The sequence below is a fragment of the Hemitrygon akajei genome, chromosome 29 (genome assembly GCF_048418815.1).
Source record: "Hemitrygon akajei chromosome 29, sHemAka1.3, whole genome shotgun sequence".
In the NCBI taxonomy this organism is placed as follows: Eukaryota; Metazoa; Chordata; class Chondrichthyes; order Myliobatiformes; family Dasyatidae; genus Hemitrygon; species Hemitrygon akajei.
In genome coordinates, this window is record NC_133152.1 from 2,370,607 (window position 1) to 2,396,087 (window position 25,481).

Sequence of the window (25,481 nt, forward strand, 5' to 3'; positions counted from 1 at the left end):
TTGATCCTACACCTCCTCTCTTGCCACAATTTAGGGCCCCAAACAGTCCTTCCAGGTGAGACAACACTTAACTTGTGAGTCTGTTGAGGTCATCTATTGCAACCGGTGCTCCCGGTGCAGCCTCCTCTACATCGGCGGGGACTGCTTCGTCGAGCACCTCCTCTCCGTCCGCCACAACAGACAGGATCTCACGGTTGCTGTCCACTTCAACTCTGCTTCACATTCCCATTCGGATATGTCCATACATGGCCTCCTCCACTGCCATGATGAGGCCAAACTCAGGTTGGAGGAGCAACACCTCATATACCGTCAGGGTAGTCTCCAGCCCCTTGGCATTAACATTGAATTCTCCAGCTTTCGGTAATTCCCTCCCTCTCCCTTCCCGCATCCCAGTTTCACTCTGCCTCCTCCTCCAGCTGCCTATCACCTCATGATTCTGCCTTCTACTACCCATAGTGCTTTCCCCTTACATTCCTTCTTCACCTTTCCTGCCTATCCCCTCCCTGCTTCCCCTCCCCCACCCCTTACTGGTTTCTCACCTGGCACCTACCAACCTTCTCCTTCCCACCCTCCCCCACCTTCTTTATAGGGCCCCTGCCCCCTCCCTCTTCAGTCCTGATGAAGGGTCTCGGCTCGAAATGTTGACTGCTCATTTCCACGGATGCTGCCCGACCTGCTGAGTTCCTCCAGTGTGTTGTGCATGGTGAAGAGTATCCCTTGTGCTGACAACTTGTTGTACACTGTCACCACCCTCTGAGTGAAGAAGTTTACCTTCAGTTTCCCCTGAAACATTTCACTTTTCATCCTTAACCCATGACCTCTTGTAGTCCCACCCAACCTCTGGAAAAAGCTTGTTTTCATTTACCCTATCTATACCCCTCATAATTTTGTATACATCTATCAAATCTCCTTTAAAACAGAGATAAGGATGAGTTTCTTTAGCCAAAGGGTGCTAAATCTGTGAAATTTATTGGCAGGAGGTAGCTGTGGAGACCAAGTGAAGCCTAGATTGCTAGGATGTTGATTAGTAAGGGGGTCAAAGGTTACTGAGAAAAGGCAGGAGAATAAGGTTGAAGGGGATAATAAATCAGCCATGATGGAATGGCAGCAGTCTCGATGGGCCAAATAGCCTAATTTTGCTCCTATGTCATATGGTCTTATGGTTTAAGAAGGAAGGCAAAAAGATCTACAGGCTACTCAGCTGGACATCAGTGGTGGGGACATTATTGGAGGAATATTGAAGGACAGGATATACCTGAATTTAGAAAGACAAAATTTGATCAGAAAGAGTTTGCATGGTGTTATGCTTGAAATATTCTGCTTGACAAATCCTTTAGAGCTTTTTGAAGAGGTAGATGAAGGCAATGAGTGTTTTATTTACTTAGCGATACAGCGCAGAATAGGCCTTCTAGCCCTTCAAAACACGTCACAGCAACACCCGACAATCCTAAATTGTCTATTTGTCTTCTAGCAAATTTCTATTGCTACAATACCAATTTCTATTTGTTTTCTAGCAAATTTCTATTGCTACAATACCAATTTCTATTTGTTTTCTAGCAAATTTCTATTGCTACAATACCAATTTCTATTTGTCTTTTAGTAAATTTCTATTGCTAAAATACCAGTTTCTATTTGCCTTTTAGCAAATTTCTATTGCTACAATACCTATTTTTATTTGTATTTTAGCAAGCTGTTTGCCAATGCCTTGCATGGCTGGTGTCAAGAATAAACAAGTCCCATGGAATGCAGGGAGAGGTAGTTAATTGAACTCAAAATTGGCTTGGAGCGAAGTAGAATGAACGTCAGTGACTGGGATGTGCCAAAGGGGTGGGTGTTGGGACCTTTGTTGTTTGTTATTTATGTAGATGATTTGAGTATGAAAGTGCAGCATTCAATCAGTGACTCTGCGGTGAACAATCTTGGTCACCCTGTTAGAGGAAAGGTGTAAAACTGGAAAGGTGCAGAAAAGATTTACAAGGATGTTGCTATGTCTAGAGGGTTTGAACTATAGGGAGAGGTTGACCACTCCAGGTCTTTATTCCTTAGAGTTGAAGAGAATGAGGGACAAACTAATAGAAATGGTTAGATCAATTGTCTAAGCACACAACCATGAGGTGCACTAGTGTTGATTACCTCGTAATCAACATTACCTTGTGGCTCTTGAACCCAGTTGCCTGATCAATGAAGGCCAACACACCATATACCTTCTTAACAACTCTATCAATTTGCATGGGAACTGTGAGGGATCTATAGACATGGACCCCAAGATCACTCTGTTTCTCTAAACTTCTAAGAATGCCACCATGGACCCTGTATCCTGCCTTCAAATTCAACCTTCCAAAATGAATCCCTTCGTACTTTTCTAGGTTGAACTCCATCTAACACTTCTCATCCCTGCTCTGCCTCATGTCAGTGTCCCATTGTAACCTACAGCAACCTTCCACAATATCCACAACATTTGTGTCAAGTGCAGACTTACCTTTCCACATCCTCATCCAAATCATTCATAAAAATCACAAAGAGCTGGGGTCTCAGAACAGATCCCTGCAGAGCCCCAGTGTTCTCCAACTACCACCCGCTGCCTTCTATGGGCAAGTTTCCCTGGATCCCCTTCTTTCTGACCTTCTGAATGAGATCCTATACTTTCCCTGGATCCCATACTTCCTGACCTTCTGAATAAGGAAACCCTAGCAAATGCCTGATTAAAATCCATATACACCACATCCACTGCTCTACCTTTATCAATGTGCTTTGTCACCTGCTCAAAGAGTACAATTAGGCTCATGAGACATGACCTGCCCCTTGCAAAGCCACGTTGACTATCCTAATCAGCTATGCTTCTCCAAATACAAAGTTTGTATTTGTAAATCCAGAACGCCCAGCAAATGCTCCTGAAGTAACCTCCACATTTCTGTTGTGCATTTCCCTGAGTACATCTGTTCCCAACTGATGCTCCCCAGTTCCTGTCTAATTGCACTATACTTCCCACTCCCCCATGATAGTGGCTTTTATTAACAGGGTGATGGTGAGAAGATACTTCCCTTTGTGGAGGACCCAGAACATGGAGTTGCTGATTCAGGATGGAGATGAGAAGAATTTCTTCCTCCTGTTGCAAATGTTGGCATTTTTTTTCACCCAGAGATCTGTGGGAGCAGGATATTCAAGGACGGAATATACTTTTGAAATATAGATGAGCTAAATTCTGAGGAGCCTGGATGGAAAAGTGAAATGGTGGCCAGGATCAGATCGGCATAATCTTATGGAACAATAAAACAGACCAAAGGGGTTGGCTCCTGCCTGTTCCAGTTCAAGTGGCCGAATCTCTGTGTTCCCAGATTCTCCTGTTTATTATAGCCGAGCTATAATAATGTCTATGGTGAAGATTACTTTAGTGCTTTCCAAACCATCACAACATTGTAATGTTCAGTCAGTCTGAATTCAAAGAGTCATCTTCTGAATCACTGTATTTTATGCTTTATATTAAAAGGTGATCAATGCTATTGAACAAGATTATCGACTCCCTCCACCTATGGACTGTCCAACAGCACTTCATCAATTAATGCTTGACTGCTGGCAAAAGGATCGGAACAACAGGCCAAAGTTTGGGCAGATTGTGAATACCTTGGATAAAATGATCAGGAATCCAAACAGCTTAAAGGCTTTGACACCATTATCTTCAGGGTTGGAACATGTTTTCTTATTTTCCCTATTTGTCTATAGTTTGGTTTCTATACTTCCCCATCATTCTGGGTTTCAGGGACCACATGTGCATGATCATACTTGGAGATTTTCATGTATGTCTGATCGGCCTAACATTCGGATAGATTTTTAATAGCATCATACAACACAGAAACAGGCCCTTTGTCCAGCTGTCCTATGCCAATCAAGATATCACATATAACCATATAACTATTACAGCATGGAAACAGGCCATCTCGGCCCTTCTAGTCCGTGCCGAACGCTTACTTTCAGATAGTCCCACTAACCCGCACTCAGCCCATAACCCTCCATTCCTTTCCTGTCCATATACCTATCCAATTTTACTTTAAATGACAATACCAAACCTGCCTCTACCACTTCTACTGGAATACTCTACCACTTCTACTCAGATATCCATCTGAGCCAGTTCTGTTTTCCTGTGATTGGTCCATATCCCGCTAAACACTTTGAAAATATAAATGAAAGTGTCAGAAACAAACAGGAAAAAGCTTCTGAATGTACAAATAGAGAACACGGTCCTCAATGATACTCCTCAGCTCTTCATACCTACCCTGACACTCAGTATGGTTAGTCAATGCTCATGCCATGCACCCTTCATATATAATATATACATTTTAAGGATCTTTTGAGTATCTCAGTGACTGAGCCTCCATAGTTTATTTCAGTACAGAACTCCACGGGTTCACTCTGCCCAGAATGAAAATATTATTTAATCATCTTGGTCTTGATTGGTTGAATCTCTCCCTAAGAGATTGTGAGTCCTGGATCTGGACAGGCTGGCCAAGGTGAACATCATCCTTGCATCCACCTTGTCAAGCCCTTTGTCATTTTCAATGAGACCATCTTTGGTGTTTCTCAGCTGCATAGGCCCAGTCTGCATAATCTCTCAAGACAGTCCAACAATCTGAATTCCCTTTAATGCAGGTTCTTTACATCCTTCCTTTAGTAGGATCATCAAGCGTGGTCTCAGCAGCATGCTGCATAATTACAATAAGTCTCTTCCTCAAATCCTCTTGGAGTAAAGGCCACCAGACTATTGGTCATCCAAACTGCTTGTTGAACCTTATGTTATTTTTCAGTGACTAATGTACAAGGACACCCAGATCTCTCAGAACACCAACATCTGTCTGTCTCTCACCATTTAAAAGGACTTCATAGTTTTGCATGTTTTCTACCCTGTGAATTTAACCTGAGTATCTTGTTTGAAGGAGTGAGTAATTCTGAACATGTGAATCCTTAGTCTCATTCTGATTTCCTGTGCTATATTTGTGGGCAGTCGCTCAATTTTCTGAATTCTTTTTACAGGGTAACATTACCATTGCTGGACCGTACAGTCCCTGATTTTTCCAGCTTCTCTACAGTAGGTGACTGGTTGGAAGCCATTAAGATGGGACAATATAAAGATAACTTTTTGAATGAAGGCTTCACAACATTCGAATTTGTCTCTCAAATGACTGCGGAGTAAGTTTGCAATTTTGTCTTACTTGATTAGTAGAGACTTGCCTGGAGTTGTTGCACAGATACAAACATTCCAGACTGTAACACCATCTGGGTAAAAAAAAACTTTCTCAAACCCTCTTGTATCCTCTTACTCCTCACCTTAAATATATGCCCTCTGGTCTTGGACATCTGTGCCATGGGGCAAGTACTCCGTCTAAGCTTATCAGAGACATGAAGACAGAAGAAACAACAACCCGAGCTCTGGATTCGAACAATTGTTGCAGGGACTTAATGGGTTGAGCAGCATTCATGGGGGGAGCAAATTGTTGAAGTTTTGGGTTGAAATTCTACAAAGGGATAGAATGGAGAGGGAAGGTCACTAGTGTAAAGGGGAGAGTAGTGATGTTTCATGGAATTGGTGGACCAAGTGTTCCTTTAGTTTGCATTGGACTGTCCATCAGGATTTGCTGTACCTCAACCAGCTATCTCTTCAGCTTCATCTGCTCCTAAGGAAACAAATCTAGCCTATCCAATGCCTCCTCTGAACAGAAATATTGCTTTCCAGGCACCAGCCTGGTCAACCTTGGTGAAGGATAACTGGCAGATGAAGCCAAGTGGTGGAGGGTTGAGTTGGGGGACAAAGACAGATGGATGATGTGGAAGCTAGCAAATAAAGAAAAATCATCACAAATAGAGCCAGGTAGGGGGGGTAGTAGTGAAGGTGGAGACATCTGCCAGAGGGCTAAGGAGGTGGGGGGAAACACAATTCCTATTGGTGCTGAAATCTGATAAGTAAGGAAGGTAAACCATTAGGGAAGAGGTGAAATGTGTGGGTAGAAAGTGGCTAGAACCAAGAAGGGAACAAAAATGAGTGCTGGAAGGAGGCAAAAAAGGGAGGACCAGATATTGGTTAAGGAGTGGGACCACAGCTGAGGGAAATCACAGAGGGTAATGGTTAACTGAAAGTGTAAAATTTAATGTTCATATCATTGAATTGTAGGCTACCCAGGTGGAATATGAAATGTTGTTCCTTTAGTTTGCATTGGACTGTCCATCAGGATTTGCTATACCTCAACCAGCTATCTCTTCAGCTTCATCTGCTCCTAAGGAAACAAATCTAGCCTATCCAATGCCTCCTCTGAACAGAAATATCCCTTTCCAGGCAACAGCCTGGTCAATTTCTTGTGCATCCTCTGCAGCTCAATCACATCCTCAATCACATGCTCTTCATTTTCTGTTCTCATCCACATCGATTTAGCTGTCCAGCCATCAGCTCAGCCACTCCGTGATTTCCTCCATAAATGAACACAATGAACTCCTCTGCAGTAATAAGTAGTTTTGGTTGAAAATTATTGAAGGATCTATTTGTAAGTACAGTAAATTCTGGTTAATTAGGATACATCAGGAGCAGGACATTTTGGTCCAATTAAGCAGTTGCTCAATTAGCCAAAATTCCATGAAAATACAGTGGATTCTGGTTAATTGTGCACATCGGGACCAGTATATATTGGTTCAATTGCGCAGCTGCACCAATTAGCTGATGTTTCATGGAAATAGTTAAAAACATATAAAACAGACAAACTACTGTTTAACTGAGATAAACCAACAATTGAAAAAAGATCTATACAGATACCTGGTCAGATGACAGACTACCTTCAATACGTTCAACGATTGCATCCTCCAAACCTTCACTTTCAATGTAACGTTCAAGATGATAGTCGATTCTTTCAAATTCTTCGTAGTACCTATCTTATTGAAGTAGTGAAATCATTTCTTTTTCACTCACGGCCATTTCTGGCATCTCCAAGCTTGAATGCTTTGAAACCACAGTGAGCAAAATAGCTCTGAATTGTCTTACTCTTCTCATCAGCTATCAGAGACGAAAATCACTGCTTGTTGAACACAAACAGACGTTACTGATGCTATTTAAAAGCTGTTTGCTCTTAAGCATGGTGTAGTGTTTAACGGACACACAAGTGCACACAACTGATGCTAGTTAGAAAATGGTCAGCAACAGTCTCCTGTCCCAATTAAGTGATATAGTGTCCCAAATAAACAAAGAGAATCCCAACTATTTTCCTGATTAGTTTTTATTCTTTAAGAGTTGTCCCAAGTAATCTGCTGCCCCGATTAACTGCTGGCCCAATTAACCAGAATCCACAGTAATTTGATAATGATGTTGTATGTGCTATAGGGTTGTGTGTGATAATGTAATGTTTCTGATAATAACCTTTGAGGAATTAGTCCACTACTTTAAACCCTGAAAGTGTCACTACACTTCTTCAGCTTGACATCAGTTATTCACAGAGATGACTAACAGAAGTATGGGACGAGCTCAGGTCAGCATTGAGATATTAAGCAGAAAGGCTTGTCTCTGTGCTGTATGAGCCTATGATATTGCTACCATCCTCACAAGAAATCACTGATTGTTACGTGAGGGGAATCAAGCCCAACAGTTTGGCAATGTGTTTATCTTCGTGACCTTGTAAACTCTGAATGGAAAGGTATCATGTGATTTTTTTTTCATGTGACTCTAGTTTTGACAGCTACTTGCTCCAAAAGTTGCTAATATACAAAAAGACATCTTCTTAAAAGTTTTCTTCATAACATCTGTTTCTTTGGGAAACATATCTTCACTTTTCATGTTCCTTATCTAAAAGCAGTGCAGCTTGAAACCATGCAGCTACATCATCTGAGCATCTTCCCAACACACAACAATCAGTGACTGCTAGTGAGCATGGTTCCAATGTCACAGATTCATACACCACGGAGACAGGCCCTTGAGCCTAATTTGTACAGAGTGCATCTTGAGCTGTCCATTTGCCTGTTTCACCCATGTCTCTCTAAACCTTTCCTCGCCATCTATCCATCTAAGTCTTTCTTAGATATTGTAATTGTAACATCTGTGTGGCAGCGGTCTTATCGCAAGTAACTAGTCACTGCACTCTTTGAGAAAATCAAATTACATAGTATTATACTCGAATCTTCTGATGGCTAGTAGGCCATCAGAAGATTCGAGGTATTGAAAGGAGGCAGTAAATAGAAACCAGACACTTCTGGAGTTAAGCTTTGTTTATAGGAAAAAAACAATATAGAACCATAGAACATTACAGCACAGAAACAGGCCTTTTGGCCCTTCTTGGCTGTGCCAAACCATTTTTCTTCCTAGTCCCACTGACCTGCACCTGGACCATATCCCTCCATACACCTCTCATCCATGTACCTGTCCAAATTTTTCTTAAATGTTAAAGGTGAGCCCGCATTTACCACTTCATCTGGCAGCTCATTCCACGCTCTGTGTGAAGAAGACCCCATTGTTCCCTTTAAACTTTTCCTCCCTTAACCCTTAACCCATGTCCTCTGGTTTTTTTCTCCCCTAGCCTCAGTGAAAAAAGCCTGCTTGCATTCACTCTATCTATACCCATCATAATTTTATACACCTCTATCAAATCACCCCTCATTCTTTTACGCTCCAGGGAATAAAGTCCTAACCTATTCAACCTTTCTCGGTAACTCAGTTCCTCAAATCCTGGCAACATCCTTGTAAAACTTCTCAGCATTCCTTCAACCTTATTAATATCCTTCCTGTAATTCGGTGACCAAAACTACACACAGTACTCCAAATGCGGCCTCACCAATGCCTTATACAACCTCACCATAACATTCCAACTCTTATACTCAGTACTTTGATTTATAAAGGCCAATGGACCAAAAGCTCTCTTTACTACCCTATCTGCCTGTGACGCTACTTTTAGCAAATTTTGTATCTGTATTCCTAGATCCCTTTGTTCTACTGCACTCCTCAGTGCCCTACCATTTATCTTATATGTTCTACCTTGGTTTTTCCTTCCAAAGTGCAATAACTCACACTTCTCTGTATTAAACTCCATCTGCCATTTTTCAGCCCATTTTTCCAGCTGGTCCAGATCCCTCTGCAAGGTTTGAAAACCTTCCTCACTGTCCACTACACATAGAACATAGAATAGTACAGCACATTACAGGCCTTTCAGCCCACTATGATGTGCCGACCCTCAAACCCTGCCTCCCATATAATCCCCCACCTTAAATTCCTCTATATACCTGTCTAGTAGTCTCTTAAACTTCACTAGTGCATCTGCCTCCACCACTGAATCAGGCAGTGCATTCCACACACCAACCAATCTCTGAGTGAAAAACCTTCTTCTGATATCCCCCTTGAACTTCCCTCCCCTTAACTTAAAGCCATGTCCTCTTGTACTGAGCAGTGGTGCCCTGGGGAAGAGGCGCTGGCTGTCCACTCTGTCGATTCCTCTTAATATCTTGTACACCTCTATCATGTTTCCTCTCATCCTCCTTCTCTCCAAAGAATAAAGTCCTAGCTCCCTTAATCTCTGATCATAATCCATACTCTCTAAACCAGGCAACATCCTGGTAAATCTCCTCTGTACCCTTTCCAATGCTTCCACATCCTTCCTATAGTGAGGCGACCAGAACTGGACACAGTACTCCAAGTGTGGCCTAACTAGAGTTTTATAGAGCTGCATCATTACATTGTGTCTCTTAAACTCTATCCCTCGACTTATGAAAGCTAACACCCCATAAGTTTTCTTAACTTCCCTATCTACCCGTGAGGCAACTTTCAGGGATCTGTGGACATATACCCCCAGATCCCTCTGCTCCTCCACACTACCAAGTATCCTGCCATTTACTTTGTACCCTGCATTGGAGTTTGTCCTTCCAAAGTGTACCACCTCACACTTCTCCAGGTTGAACTTCATCTGCCACTTCTCAACCCACTTCTGCATCCTATCAATGTCTCTCTGCAATCTTTGACAATCCTCTACACTATCTACAACACCACCAACCTTTGTGTCATCTGCAAACTTGCCAACCAACCTTCTACCCCCACATCCAGGTCGTTAATAAAAATCACAAAAAGTAGAGGTCCCAGAACAGATCCTTGTGGGACACCACTAGTCACAACCCTCCAATCTGAATGTACTCCCTCCACCACGACCCTCTGCCTTCTGCAGGCAAGCCAATTCTGAATCCACCTGGCCAAACTTCCCTGGATCCCATGCCTTTTGACTTTCTGAATAAGCCTACCATGTGGAACCTTGCCAAATGCCTTACTAAAATCCATGTAGATCACATCCACTGCACTACCATCATCAACATGCCTGGTCACCTCCTCAAAGAACTCTGTCAGGCTTGTGATCTGCCCTTCACAAAGCCATGCTGACTGTCCCTGATCAGACCATGATTCTCTAAATGCCCATAAATCCTATCTCTAAGAATCTTTTCCAACAGCTTTCCCACCACAGACGTAAGGCTCACTGGCTTATAATTACCTGGACTATCCCTACCTCCTTTTTTGTACAAGGGGACAACTTTCGCCTCCCTCCAATCCTCCGGTCCCATTCCCATTGACAACAAGGTCATAAAGATCCTAGCCAGAGGTTCAGCAATCTGTTCCCTCACCTCGTGGAGCAGCCTGGGGTATATTCCGTCAGGCCCCGGGGACTTATCTGTCCTAATGTATTTTAACAACTCCAACACCTCCTCTCCCTTAATATCAACATGCTCCAGAACATCAACCTCACTCATATTGTCCTCACCGTCATCAAGTTCCCTCTCATTGGTGAATACTGAAGAGAAGTATTCATTGAGGACCTCGCTCACTTCCACAGCCTCCAGGCACATCTTCCTACTTTTATCTCTAATCGGTCCTACCTTCACTCTTGTCTTCCTTTTGTTCTTCACATAATTGAAGAATGCCTTGGGGTTTTCCTTTACCCTACTCGCCAAGGCCTTCTCATGCCCCCTTCTTGCTCTTCTCAGCCCCTTCTTAAGCTCCTTTCTTGCTACCCTATATTCCTCAATAGACCCATCTGATCCTTGCTTCCTAAACCTCATGTATGCTGCCTTCTTCCACCTGACTAAATTTTCCACCTCACTTGTCACCCATGGTTCCTTCACCCTACCATTCTTTATCTTCCTCACCAGGACAAACTTATCCCTAACATCCTGCAAGAGATCTTTAAACATCGACCACATGTCCATAGTACATTTCCCTGCAAAAACATCATCCCAATTCACACCCGCAAGTTCTAGCCTTATAGCCTCATAATTTGCCCTTCCCCAATTAAAAATTTTCCTGTCCTCTCTGATTCTATCCTTTTCCATGATAATGCTAAAGGCCAGGGATCGGTGATCACTGTCCCCCAGATGCTCACCCACTGACAGATCTGTGACCTGACCCAGTTCGTTACCTAATACTAGATCTAGTATGGCATTCCCCCTAGTCAGCCTGTCAACATACTGTGACAGGAATCAATCCTGTACACTCTTAACAAACTCTGCCCCATCTAAACCCTTGGTACTAATCAAGTGCCAATCAATATTAGGGAAGTTAAAGTCACCCATGATAACAACCCTGTTATTTTTGCACCTTTCCAAAATCTGCCTCTCAATCTGCTCCTCTCTACACCTCCAATCTTTGTATCATCAGCAAATTTGCTGATCCAATTTACCACATTATCATTCAGATTATTGATATAGATGGCAAATAACAATGGACCCAGCACTGATCCCTGTAGCACACCACTAGTCACAGGCCTCCACTCAGAGAAGAGAAGTAATCCTCCACTACCACTCTCTGGCTTCTCCCACTGAGCCAATGTCTAATCCAATTTACTACCTCTCCATGTATACCTAGCGACTGAATCTTCCTAACTAACCTTCCATGCGGGACCTTGTCAAAGGCCTTACTGAAGTCCATGTAGACAACATCCACTGCCTTTCCTTCATCCACTTTCCTTGTAACCTCCTCAAAAAACTCTAATAGATTTGTTAAACCTGACCTACCACGCACAAAGCCGTGTTGACTCCCTAATAAGTCCCTGTCTATTTAAATACTTGGAGATCCTATCTCTTAGTATTCCTTCCAATAATTTACCTACTACTGACGTCAAACTTACCAGCCTATAATTTCCCGGAATACTTTTAGAGCCTTTTTTAAACAACGGAACAACATGCGCTATCCTCCAATCCTCCGACACCTCACCCGTAGATTCCAACATTTTAAATATATCTGCCAGGGTCCCTGCAATTTCAAAACCAGTCTCCTTCAAGGTCCGTGGGAATACCTTGTCAAGTCCTGGGGATTTATCTACTCTGATTTTCCTTCAGGATAGCAAGCACCTCCTCCTCTTCAATCTGTATAGGTCCCATGACCTCACTACTTGTTTGCCTTATTTCCATTGACCCCATGCCAGTTTCCTTAGTAAATACAGATGCAAAAAAACCATTTAAGATCTCCTTCATCTCTTTTGGTTCCATACATAGCTGATCACTCTGATCTTCAAGGGGACCAATTTTATCCCTTACTATCCCCACTATCCTTACTACCTTACTATCCTTTTGCTCTTAGTATACCTGTAGAAGCTCTTTGGATTATCCTTCACCTTGATTACCAAAGCTACCTCATGTCTTCTCACCCTGACTGCCAAAGCTACCTCATATACAAAATATTTACATGAGCAAGAACAATTCAATATTACAAAATTCTGTTTTGGTTCCAAATCTTAGATATCAACAAAAGCCATATTCCTGTTCAGTTAGAATCAGTGATATTCATGAGAATAACATTTGATACACCAAATTCTCTAATTAGACTTAGTGTCATTCCCTATTTAAAAATTTACAGACTAAACTTCCCTTTTTACTTATCCGTAGTTAGTTAGAAAACCAGATTTAATTCCTATTCTTAAGTATTATAGTTAACTTCATTTTCAGTTCCGGGCAGTATATCCACAAGTTTAAATTCAAAAATTGTAGATATATATGGTTTAACTCCTTTCATTCTCCAACATCACAACTCATAAACAAAGTAAATCTCATTCAGTAACTTATTAGTCTGCAAAAATAATCAGTTCTTGTAGAAAATCAAATTCAGTTTCTTCGAATGAAGATAAACTTATACATCCAACCCTATTAAATCCTCTGCATCATTACACATTTCGTTCCCGCGCTGGTTTGTCAAATCTTGGGTAGCTCGCCAACTTCGTGATTATTATAAATAACCTGGATGAAGAAGTGGAGGGATGGGTTAGTAGGTTTGCTGATGACACAAAGGTTGGCGGTGTTGTGGATAGTGTGGAAGGCTGTCAGAGGTTACAGCGGGACATTGATAAGACGGAAAACTGGGCTGAGATGTGGCAGACGGAGTTCAACCCAGATAAGTGTGAAGTGGTTCATTTTAGTAGGTCAAATATGATGGCAGAATATAGTATTAATGGTAAGAACCTTGGCAGTGTGGAGAATCAGAGGGATCTTGGGGTCTGAGTCCAGAGGATGCTCAAAGCAGCTGCGCAGGTTGACTCTGTGGTTAAGGAGGCATACAGTGTATTGGCCTTCATCAATCGTGGAATTGAATTTAGGTGCCGAGAGGTAATGTTGCAGCTATATAGGACCCTGGTCAGACCCCACTTGGAATACTGTGCTTAGTTCTGGTCGCCTCATTACAGGAATGATGTGGAAACCATAGAATGGGTGGAGAGGAGATTTAAAAGGATGTTGCCTGGATTGGAGAGCATGCCTTATGAGTATAGGTTGAGTGAACTCGGCCTTTCCTCCTTGGAGCAACGGAGGATGAGAGGTGACCTGATAGAGGTGTATAAGATGATGAGAGGCATTGATCATGTGGATAGTCAGAGGCTTTTTCCCAGGTCTGAAATGGTTGCCACAAGAGGATTCAGGTTTAAGGTGGTGGGGAGTAGGTACAGAGGAGATGTCAGGGGTAAGCTTTTTACTCAGTGAGTAGTGAGTGCGTGGAATGGGCTGCCGGCAACGGGGGTGGAGGCAGATACGATAGGGTCTTTTAAGAGACTTTTAGATAGGTACATGGAGCTCAATAAAATAGAGGGCTACGGGTAAGCCTAGTAATTTCTAAGGTAGGGACATGTTCGGCACAACTTTGTGGGCCGAAGGGCCTGTATTGTGCTGTAGGTTTTCTATGTTTCTATGTTTCTTACTTGGTTCATTGGAATGAAATAGTTTATCATCCACAACAAGTCAATCCACAAACTTGTACAAAAAACTTGACCAAATCCCATGATATGAATTCACAGAACTAATACCCGACTACACAGTAGGGATCTTGGACACTCGTCTCTGCTGATATTGTCTTGTTATAGCTGCTTCATGTTATAGCCGTAGCTTCAATAAATCTTTTATCACTATTGTCTCTCCTCCAGGGGTTTCACCCTAAAGTTTTCACCTTAGTAGGGTAAAGGTACTCACTATTAATTCCACTCTTAACAGTTCATGTCTTCAATTTCTAATCATTGCTGTGTTTCTCTCTTAATCTGCACTTGTCAGCCACGCCTTGTTCTCACATTGATTTTTTTTCAAATTCTCTTTTTTTTAAATCGGTAAACCTTGTTTTCATCCCTCTATCTTTGGGTTTAATTAACCTGGATTACATAATTGTATGCCACCTCCAACAATTCTTCTGGCAACACATTCCATGTACTATTATCCCCTGTATGATAAACTTGCCCCTCAGGACCCCTTTAAATCTTTTCCTTCTCACCTTAAATCTATCCCTTTATCAAGGTGAAAGGCCTTGATAGAGTAGAGGTGGAGAGGATGGTGGGAGACCAGAGGAGACAGGTTCAGAATAGAGAGGTGTCCTTTTGGAATGGAGATGATGAGGAATTTCTTCAGCTAGAGAATGGTGAATATGTGGAATTCTTTGCCACAAGCAGTTGTGGAGGCCAAGTCTTTATGTTTATTTAAAGCAGAGGTTGGTTGGTCTTGATTGGTCCGGGCATTGGAGTGACCAAGAATATTCTTCAAGTCGGTAGACATGACCTTGTCCAAGGACTCCTCTGTGAATCTGAATGAATACATTTACAGTACACTATGGTTGTCACAGACTTTATTAAAACAGTTGTAGACAGGTGTGTCCACAAAATCACTCAGAAGCCTTGGATGAACCATGTGATTTGCAGTCTGCTGAGGGCAAGATCAGAGGCTTTCAAGTCTAGTGAGGGTTCCAAGAGATCCAGGTATGATCTCTGGAAAGCCATCTAAAACGCAAAGAGGCAATGCCAGACTAAACTTCAATCAGTGAAGGATGCTCGACAGTTGTGACAGGGGTTAAGTCCTATCACCTCTTATAAAATTAAAACAAGCAACATAGTCAAAAACAGGGCTTTGCTTCCAGATGAGCTTAAAGTTGTTTATGCTCGCTTTGACCATCAAAGCATGGAAGATCCATCTTAAACCCCCACAGCCCCCGATGCTGCTGTGATTTCAGTCTCTGAGGCCAACATGCAGCAGTCTTCAGGAGGGTGAATGCACTAAAAACATATGGCCCAGACGGTGTACCTGGCCAAGTGCTAAAGATCTGTGCTGATCAACTGACTGGAGTGTTCACTGAGATCTTTAATCCCTTGCTTCGTCAGTCTGAGGTACCCACCTGCTTCAAGCAGGCTTCAATTATACCAGTGCCCAAGAAGAACAATGTAACCTGCATCAATGATTATCATTCAGTAGAAATTTCATCCACAGTGATGAGTGTTTTGAGAGGTTAGTGCTGAAACATATCAACTTCAGCCTGAGAAGTGACTTGGACAGCATAGATGCATACATCAGGATGCTCTTTATCAAGTACAGTTCAGCATTCAATAATATCATCCCCTCAAAACTATCAATAAGCTTCAAGTACTTGGCCTCAATACCTCCTTGTGCAATTGGATCCTTGATTTCCTCACTTGCAGACTCTAGTCAGTTTGGATTGGCAAAAACCACAAGGCTGTGTGCTCAGTCCCCTGCTCTACTCACTTTACACTTATGGCTAAGCAGAGCTCTGGTGCCATATTCGGGTTTGCTGATGACACCACTGTCATAAGCTGAATCAAAACTGGTGACGAATCAGCATGTAGGAGATTGAAAATGTTGAAAATCTGGCTGAGTGGTACTCGGTCAGCAAGACTGAGAAGCTGATTATTGACTTCAGTAAGAGGAAATTAGAGGTTCATGAGCTAGTCTTCATTATGGAATCAGAGGTGAAGAGGATCAGCAACTTTAAATTCCTCGGTGTAATCATTTCAGAGAACCTATCCCAGCATGTAAGTGCAATTACAATGAAAGCATGGCAGTGTCCCTATTTGGGAGTTTGCAAAGATTCGGCATGACATCAAAAACTCTGAAAAACTGCTATAGATGTGTAGTGGAGAGTATATTGACTGGCTGCATCACAGCCTGGCATGGAAACACCAATGCCCTTGAACAGAAAATCCTACAAAAAGTAGTGGATATGGCCCAGTCTATCACACTATCACAGTTAAATCCTTCTTCACCATTCAGCACATCTACACAAAATGTGGTTGCAGGAAAGCAACGTCCATCATTAGGGGAACCCCACCATCCAGGTCATGCTCTCTTCACGCTGCTGTCATTGGGGAGAAGGTACAGGAGCCTCAGGACTCACACCAACAGGTTCACGAACAGTTATTACCCATCAACCATCGGGCTCTTGAGCCAAAGGTTTTCAGTCAACTTCACTTGCCCCATCATTGAAATGTTCCCACAATCTATGAACTCACTTTCAAGGAATCTTCATCTCAGGATCTCGATATTTATTGATTATGTATTTATTAGTTTTTTTTATTTGCACAGTTTGTTATCTTTTGCACACTGGCTGAATTGGTTCTGTTGTGGTGATTATTCTATTATGGATTTATACCTGAGGCTATGAAGACTGCCCCGGCTGCTGTGCTCTGAGCCCACTAATATGATGAACTGATAAGCGAGGCTTTATGAGTCCGGGCTGCTCCAGGGTCCGGATCTGGGGACTCAATTTTGGTTCGGAATGTTATTGTTTGGTTCAGTTGTTTGCATGATTTGTATTTTTTTTCTTGTGCATCGAGTGTTGGTCTTTTTATCTTTTGTACTTTGATAACAAATTTAATTTGAACTTGAATGTCTGCTGCCTCACATTCATTAATTTTTGTCGTAAGCTCCTCAAAAAAAATTTATTTTTACTTACAGTCCCTGCCTTTCCAGTAATCATAAATGCCATTGCAGAGGACTTTTTATCAATAATTTCCCTTTTAATGGCATAACACCCATTGTTTTTTTGTTTCTTGGCATATCCCTGTTGCCTTTTTTGAATATTGGAATAAGATCAGCCACCCTCCAGTCTCCTCATACCTCACCTGCGACTAAAGATTACGCAAGCTTCACTCTCAGAGCCCCAGCAATCTTCCTTGCTTCCCATGACTCCCTGGGAATGGTTTTGTTAGGCACTGGGATTTGTCCACTTTAGCATACATTGGTTTCTTTAATATTTCCCTTTCCTAATGCACACATGTTCCAATCTATCAGCAAACATTCTCCCTAACTCTCCATCTTCTGCATCCTTCTCCCTGGGTAAAATGATGTGAAGTATTCATGAAAGTCACCATACGTATCTCCTAGCTTCACACAAATGCTTTTTTTTTGGGTTTTTGAGGGGACTTAGCTACTCTTCTGATTCTAAAATTTTATAAAATGTTTTGGAATTCTGTTGGTCAGAGCCATTTCATATACCCTTTTCAGCCAGCTTACTCTCCTATATATTTTATAAACCCCCAAAAGGACTCACTGTATAAATATTACCTCTACCTATGCAGATCATTCTAAGCAGTGAAAAGAAATATGGCAATAGTGCCATGAATTATTTGAAATAGTATGAATTGAATTTTATGATTGTCTCAAATCTACCTTAAATTCTAAAAATGATAAAGAATCAGTTATTTCCATTAAAATATAATTTTTGTAATAACTCACTATTGTAGGAAAATATTTTCTAATAAGCAGTTTACAGTGAATAACAACAATTCAGTGAATACAAGCTATGGAAAACAATATTTCTCATCCATAACAACGTCTTTTTCTTTGTCACTAGGGATATGCTTCGAGTTGGTGTTAATCTGGCAGGACATCAGAAGAAAATTTTGAACAGTATTCAGATGATGCAAACACAAATGAATCAAATTCAGTCAATGGAAGTCTGACAGTGGGTATGGTTTGTACAAAGACTTTGAATATTGCAGTTCGGAGTAATCTTAAGTCTGGAGGCCTTTTGAGACTGACCTATTGCAACCCAAACCTTCACAGTCTAAAGTCCTTCCAAGAACTTCATTGAAGGCTGGAAAAGCTCTGTGAAATGATATTAACATTTACATTTAATCCACAAAACCCCTTTAAAAGGGTTCAAGCAACTGTAATGTAAAACTAACATCATCTCCAAGGGACCATGCAATTAACCCAGAATCTGTAATTGCCACGAACTCTTTGATAATTCAGAAATGGCTAAGGTGCCAATGTGCTTATATTATTTTTCCTGAAGAAAACATAAAAGAGCAAAATAAGGTGTACAATGAACTCAACGTATGATAAGGAAGTATGCAGCTCCGAATATATCACAGCAACTTGTGGGCAAGAATAAAACTTAAGGAATTAGAGGAACAACAAATTTTGAGGCTGGATCCTTTAATGTAAATGCAAGAAAAAAAATGAAGAACAGACAAAACTGCAGTAGTTACATTGGCAACTGTTGTACCTTTGGTCAGATGGGACCCATGGCGAGAAGCTCTTCCTTTGATTCTTTAAGTAGAACATTTAAAGTTGGCAGCTTTCCCTACATTCAACACATCAATGTTGTAGTACACTTTTGTCCAATGAGTCTTATTCTTGGTACATCTATCCTACAGAGGAGGCAGTACTTGCTAAATTTAGAAAAATGTACCATATTGATTTTGTTTCAGGTCTCACAAAGAGAATTTTTTGAGATTTTCCAAAATCTTTATAATGTACAACAAATATTTATTGATAGGGAGAATAAAAGCACAGCTCTGCCACAGAAGTAACTCTACAGATAAAGGTCAACACTCGTATTTTTAACTTGATAGATAGTTGGCATGGTTGAAAACTCCACTGCAGTTTGTATAGTACCAGGTGGATTAGAACACAACCCCAAATGTAATTAAATTCAATGACTGTCAGTTTGTTACTAATCCATTGACTGAAAAACTTTACTGATACCTCATTATAGCAATGTTCCAAAATTGTTGCTTGGTAAATGCAAATCTTATTGTAAAATATGCCAACAATGTACACCACGTGTCATTTTATGAAAAAAAACACTGCATAGAAAGGAAACAGGAGTCTGTATTGTAAAGTTTAAGAATACTTCAGATTTCTCTTTAACATGTACAAAGTTCTGACAGACTGGATACAGGAATGATTCCCACTCTGGGGAGAACTGGAAAAAGAAATCCCTGTCTCAGAATACAGGGATGATGCTTAGTACTGAGACATGGACATTTTTCTTCACTTGAAGTGTAGTGAACCTGTGGAATTCCCCACTACAGAGAGCAGTGGAAGCCAAGGCACTAAGTATTTTTCTGAAGAAGGTAAGTAGATTACTGTACACAAAACACACTCACGTGCAGAGAGAATGCAGAAGTGTGGTATTGAGACTGAGAAGCAGCCAAATTCATATTGAAGAACGGAATGGCTCAAAGGGCTGAATGGTCTCCTACAGTTGTTCAAGTTTCTGTAGCTGCCTGCCATGTTGGATGGAGTCTGATTTATTGTGTGTTATGCCCAGAGCTGGACACAACCAGAACCCATATGTGAAGGATCACAAAGAAACGGGAGAAAGGACTGAAGTGATTAAAGAATGCTAAGTGACTGAGGTGCACATTTAGGACACCTTTGGACCAAGGTTATAGATTGGAGCAAGATGCTTTTTACTTTGTCAGAAACATGAATTGGAAAGAATGCACTAAATTACTCCAGTTAGCCAGTGCATTTAATATGTCTTATCAGATCCTACTAATTCACCAGATGGGTACATCATGCAGACTTCAGTAACATCCAAAGACTTCTTGTAACCTGTTTGTTTGCAAAGTTTATACAGTACAAAGATCTCTCCCAAACTACAGAGCTTTGTGCATGAAATAACAAAATGAAAGATATGCAAAATATATGGACATAGAAATGGAGTGTTGAGTGGATTTTACTGGTTGGCAGAGACTGTCAAAGAGTAACATAAATTGGGACCTAGAGAACATGTCAGAGAGAGAGTGAGAGACAGAGAGGCAGAGGTAGCAAATATTAGAATAAGTCACTTTTAGACCATTTCCTTTGGTGGCTTATTTCATATATAAATAAACATTTAAAAGACACTTGAATAAGCACATGGATCAGAAAGGCTCAAATGCTCTGCCACGGACTGTAGAGGAGGCCAAGTCTGTGGCTGTTTAAGGCAGAAGTTGATACTTTCCTGATTGGTCAGGGCATCAAAGGATATGGTGAGAGGACAGGTGAATGGGGTTGAGTGGGATCTGGGATCAGTCATGATGGAATGGCGGAGCAGACTCGTTGGGCAAAATGTCCTAATTCTGCTCCTATATCTTGTGGGCTTAAGAACATGTGCAAAATGGGCTCAGTTTGGATGAGAATTGCTGTCAGCGTAGACCAATTGGGCTAAGGGCCTGTTTCTGTGCTGTATGACTCTAAGACAGGGGTTCCCAACCTGGGGTGCCCGCACCCCCGGGGGGTGTGAGATGGAATTTCAGGGGGGTGTGACAAGGAGTGGCTTGTGTCCTTGAGTGACGAGTCATGAGTCATCACTCAGCCAGCTGCCAGTGTGCCTTGAGAAGTGGTAGTAACGTTTGTCCCAAGCACACTCCAGTCTTTCGCTGCCCGAGTTGAGAGAGACATAAACTCACTCTAGTCTCCCACTGCCCGAGTCAGCATTGAGGATTCTCATCAGTGTTACCTGGGAAGTTACACCTCAGAGTCGAGGAGTCTCATCAATGTTAGCTAGAAGGTTACGTCTCAGAATTAAAAATCATCTCATAATGCCAAAATCTTTATACATCCCGAATCAACCATCGAGTAATGATGTCGCGTTAAAACCAAACCCGCAGACACTAGGTAAATTATTCAATTATATAGTTTTAAAAAGCTGTATTTTGATAAAAAGCAGCTGAAGTCATTCATTCGTATTTGTCTCAATGCATTAAAGAAGTTTTTGAATTTCAAAGGTTTTTTTTCTCTTAAAAGGTTTTTTTCTTGAATCGTTGATAATTTTGAATTGTGTTAGTTGAGGAGCTATCATGGTTAGCATCGAGGACTTTGAATCGTCTGATGAGAGTTCATATCTCCAGTAATCATCAGAAATAGGTGTGTAAATTCAGTAGAGAGTAGCCGAATAAGTTGCATTGCGTCCCCGTAGCATTTCCACCTGACAATTTATCCTGGCGTAACCGCAGATATCATAATATAATATTTGAAAGTGTATTTCTCGCGATACTTTGCTATAGGCGTTCTGGTTGAGTAAAGCGGTCATCCCTGACGTAGTCAGATAGTTTTTCTCATATTAGCTCATATTTTTCTCTTTACCCTTAACCCTTCATCACGTCAAAAAGAAGGAAATGGAATGATGACTATGTCAGCTTTGGTTTCACTTGCACAACAGGAAATGATGGCTTGCAAAAACTCCAGTGCATTCTTTGTAGCGTTCTGTTTTCCATCTCAAATCTGAAGCCATCCAAGCTTCAAGAGCACTTCAAGAACAAGCATGGTGGAGCTGATGTTGAAGGACATGATGTTGGGTCATTGAAAATCAAAAGAGCTCATTTTGATTCACAAGGAACTCTTCCAAAATTAAGTTTTGTTTCTGTTGAAAAACCACTACTTTTTGCTTCATACCAAGTGGCGTATAAAGTGGCCAAATCCAAGAAGCCCCATACAATTACAGAAGATCTCATCAAGCCATGTGCACCAGAAATGGCAACAATTATGCTGGGCAAAGAAGCAAGAAAAAAATTTGAACAGGTGCCCCTATCAAATAATGTCATTCACAACCGAATCAGTGATTTGAGTGAAGATATTTTGGACCAAGTCATCTCAGATGTCAGAGCTAGCCCTCTTAAAATCTCTATTCAGTTGGATGAGTCAACTGATGTCTCCAGTTGTAGTCAACCCATCACATTAGTGAGGTATGTCAATGATGGTGCTGTGAAGGAAGAGTTCCTGTTTTGTAAAGATCTGAAAACAAACACAACTGCAAAGGATGTGATGCAGCTGGTGAAAGACTTCTTTGCCAAACATGATGTAGATATCAAAGTCATTGGTTGTGTGTGCACTGACGGGGCACCTGCAATGCTTGGAAATAAATCTGGCTTTTCTGCATTGATGAAAAAGGAGATTCCAGACTTGCAAGTTACACATTGTTTTCTTCATCGACATGCTTTGGCATCAAAAACATTGCCTCCAAATTTGAAGAAGGTCCTTAATACTTGTGTGAAGATCATCAACTGGATCGGGGGGCATGCTTTGAACGATCGCATCTTCAAATCATTTTGTGAGGATCGGGGAAGTGAGCATTTAGCTTTGCTTTTCCACACAGAAGTCCGTTAGTTGTCACGAGGACAAGCTTTAACCCGCTTCTTTGAACTGCGGGAAGAAATCAAAGTTTTTCTGGAGGAGCGTGAATATGATCTGGTTGAGGCAATGGAATCACAGGAATTTGCCCAAATGCTGGCTTACTTAGCTGACATTTTCACTTGTATGAATGACCTGAGTGTTTCTCTTCAAGGAAAAGGGATAAACATATTGAAGGCTTGTGAAAAGTTGAATGCCTTCAAAGAAAAGTTACGTCTTTGGCGTGAAAGGTTGGAAAGAGGTAGTCTCTCAAATTTTGATGATGCTGGATCCATAACTCCTACTGTGCGTGAAGAAATTGTGGCTCATTTGGAAATGCTGTCAGAATCGCTTGATGGATATTTTGCTGCTGGAGACCTGAAAATTTCAGAAGAATGGATCATGAATCCATATTCCTACAATTTGGAGAAAATGTCAGATGATGAAGAGCTGAAGGAAGATCTTATTGATTTGCAGACAAATTGAGCTCTTGAAATGCAATTTGAAAGCAAGACTTTGGAGGAGTTTTGGTGTGCAGCACTGGATATGTTCCCAAGACTTGATGGAAAAGCACTCCGTGTCCTCATTCCATTTTCAACAACATATTTGTGTGAATCTGGATTCAGTTCTCTTTTGTCAATCAAGACAAAATCTAGGAATCGCCTGAATCCACAGGCAGACCTGCGGTTCGCAGTCAGCAAGAAAGTTCCATGTTTTGACAAAATCATGAATGAGAAGCAGGAGCAAAGAAGTCATTGAATTTTTATGTTCACAGTTGGGATTGATTTTACTGTTTACTATTTTTTCTGATTAAATTAGTATCTAATTGTTCAATTTATATTTGCATTTTTTTGCACTGAGTTAAAAGCTTATTTTTTTAAGTTCAATTTGTTCACCTGCAGTATTGTATGTGGTTCAATTTGTGGTTCAAAAATTAGAAATTAGACTTCTTCATCTTCAAATGTGATATTACTTTTGTAGGGGGTGCAAACATTAATCAAACACTTCCTAGGGGTGTGGGGCATAGAAAAGGTTGGGAATGACTGCTCTAAGGAGAGACTGTGTTTCAGTAACTCAGACAGAAAGTCAGTGAGGGGAAAATGGAAGTGTCCAGGGGCATGCAAAGAAAGGGAGATGGAAGAAGGGGCAGAAAAGCCCATCATGAACAAATAAAGGATACCAGAGCAGAATTAGGCCATTTTGCCCATCTCTGCCATTCAATCATGACTGATATTTTTTCAACTCTATTCTCTTGCCTTCTGCCCATAACCCTTAACCCCCTTTATCAATCAAGAACCTTTCAATCTCTGTCTTAAATTTTTCAACGGATGCTGCCTGACCTGCTGAGTTCATCCAGCTTTTGTATGTGTTGATTTGACCACAGCATCTGCAATGTACTTTGTGTCTGTCTTAAATGACCTGGTCTCAACTGTCCTCCCACTGGCTGAAGAAATTCCTCCTCATCTCCATTTTAAAGGGATATCCTGAGCCCTTAGATCCTAGATTTTCCTAATAGGGACATACTTTCCACGTCCACTCTATTGAGACTTTTAAGTATCCAGTACTTTTCAATGAGATTCCCCTTTAATCTTCTGTACTCTGTAAGAATACAGGTTCAAAAGCATCAAATATTCCACATGGATCAAGCCTGGGGCTATTCTTTTGAACATAAACTCAAAATGCTGTAGGAACACAGCCCTTCATGCAACATGTATAGAGAGGATTAAACAGTTGACATTTCGGTTGGATAAATAACACCATTATTTTTCCTACCAAAGTGCATAACCCCACTTTTCACAATGCTGTATACCATCTGCCACTTTTTCAACCTGTCCTAGTCCTTCTGCAGGCTCCTTGTCTCAGCAACACTGCCTGCTCCTCCACCTATCTTGCTATCATCTACAAACCTAGCTGCAATGACTTCAAACTTTGAGCTACAATACATTGGTTGCTTCATCCAGATCATTACCGTATAAAGTAAAGACCTGCAGTCCCAACCCTGACCCCTGTGGAACTCCACTAGAGGAAGCGAGAACTGAGAGTAAAACTAATGAACAAAGTGAAAGGGACACACAGCTGCATTGAGAGGTAGCACATGGGAGGGGAGATGGAGGAAGTGAAGCAAGAGGGAAGGATGTACAGGGGTGATAAGGGCAATAGATGAGGATAGAGAGATAGGGGGGAGACAAGGGCAGAAAGAGAAAGGAAATTTAGAAGAAGAGGCCAGGGTTGTGCCAGAGTCAAAGAGCACAGAAACAGGTCCATTAGTTCACTACATCTATGTCTTGTTATGCATCACACTCTGGCCACATTAGGCCTGACCTCTTCAATGCCTTGCCTTTTCAACTGCATTTTTAATGTATTTTAAAGATATTGACTGTATCAGATACATCACTTCCTCTAATATCATGTTAGAAGTATCAACTACTCTGTGTAAATAAAACTCACTCCTCAGTTCTGCATTAGAACTCTTTCCCCTCACCTTAAGGCTATGCCTGCTTGTTTCTGACACACCTACCAGTAGCATAGCGGTTAGTACGATGCTATGACTGTTCATATGTCTTCTGTAAGCAGTTTATGCCTCCTCCCCATGGAATCTGTGAGTTTTCTACGCTTTCCTCCCACAGTCCAAAGACAAACCAGTTAGTAGGTTAAATAGTTATTGTGAATTGTGCTGTGATTAGGCTCGGATTAAATCGGGTATGTTGGGCAGTGCAGCTCGAAGGGGTGGAATGGCTGTTCTGTGCTATATAAATTAAAATAAAATATACCATTACTTCTCAGAATCTTCCACTTCAGAGTAAACAAGCCCAGGTTATGCAATCTGTCTTGGTCTTCCACCTGTAGAATTT

General features: G+C 41.4%; 1 protein-coding gene across 2 annotated transcripts in view; it reads left to right on the forward strand.

Moving 5' to 3' along the window:
- LOC140718199 (ephrin type-B receptor 2) overlaps positions 1–21,441 on the forward strand; it is a 443,811-nt gene extending 422,370 nt beyond the window's left edge. For both annotated transcript variants that reach the window (XM_073031645.1, XM_073031646.1), the window contains exons 14-16: positions 3,488–3,681; positions 5,026–5,181; positions 18,098–21,441. In XM_073031645.1, the coding sequence (XP_072887746.1) occupies positions 3,488–3,681; positions 5,026–5,181; positions 18,098–18,206 (459 nt within the window). In that variant the 3' untranslated portion in view covers positions 18,207–21,441. The remainder of the gene's footprint in view (positions 1–3,487; positions 3,682–5,025; positions 5,182–18,097) is intronic.
- Positions 21,442–25,481: the final 4,040 nt, after the last annotated feature.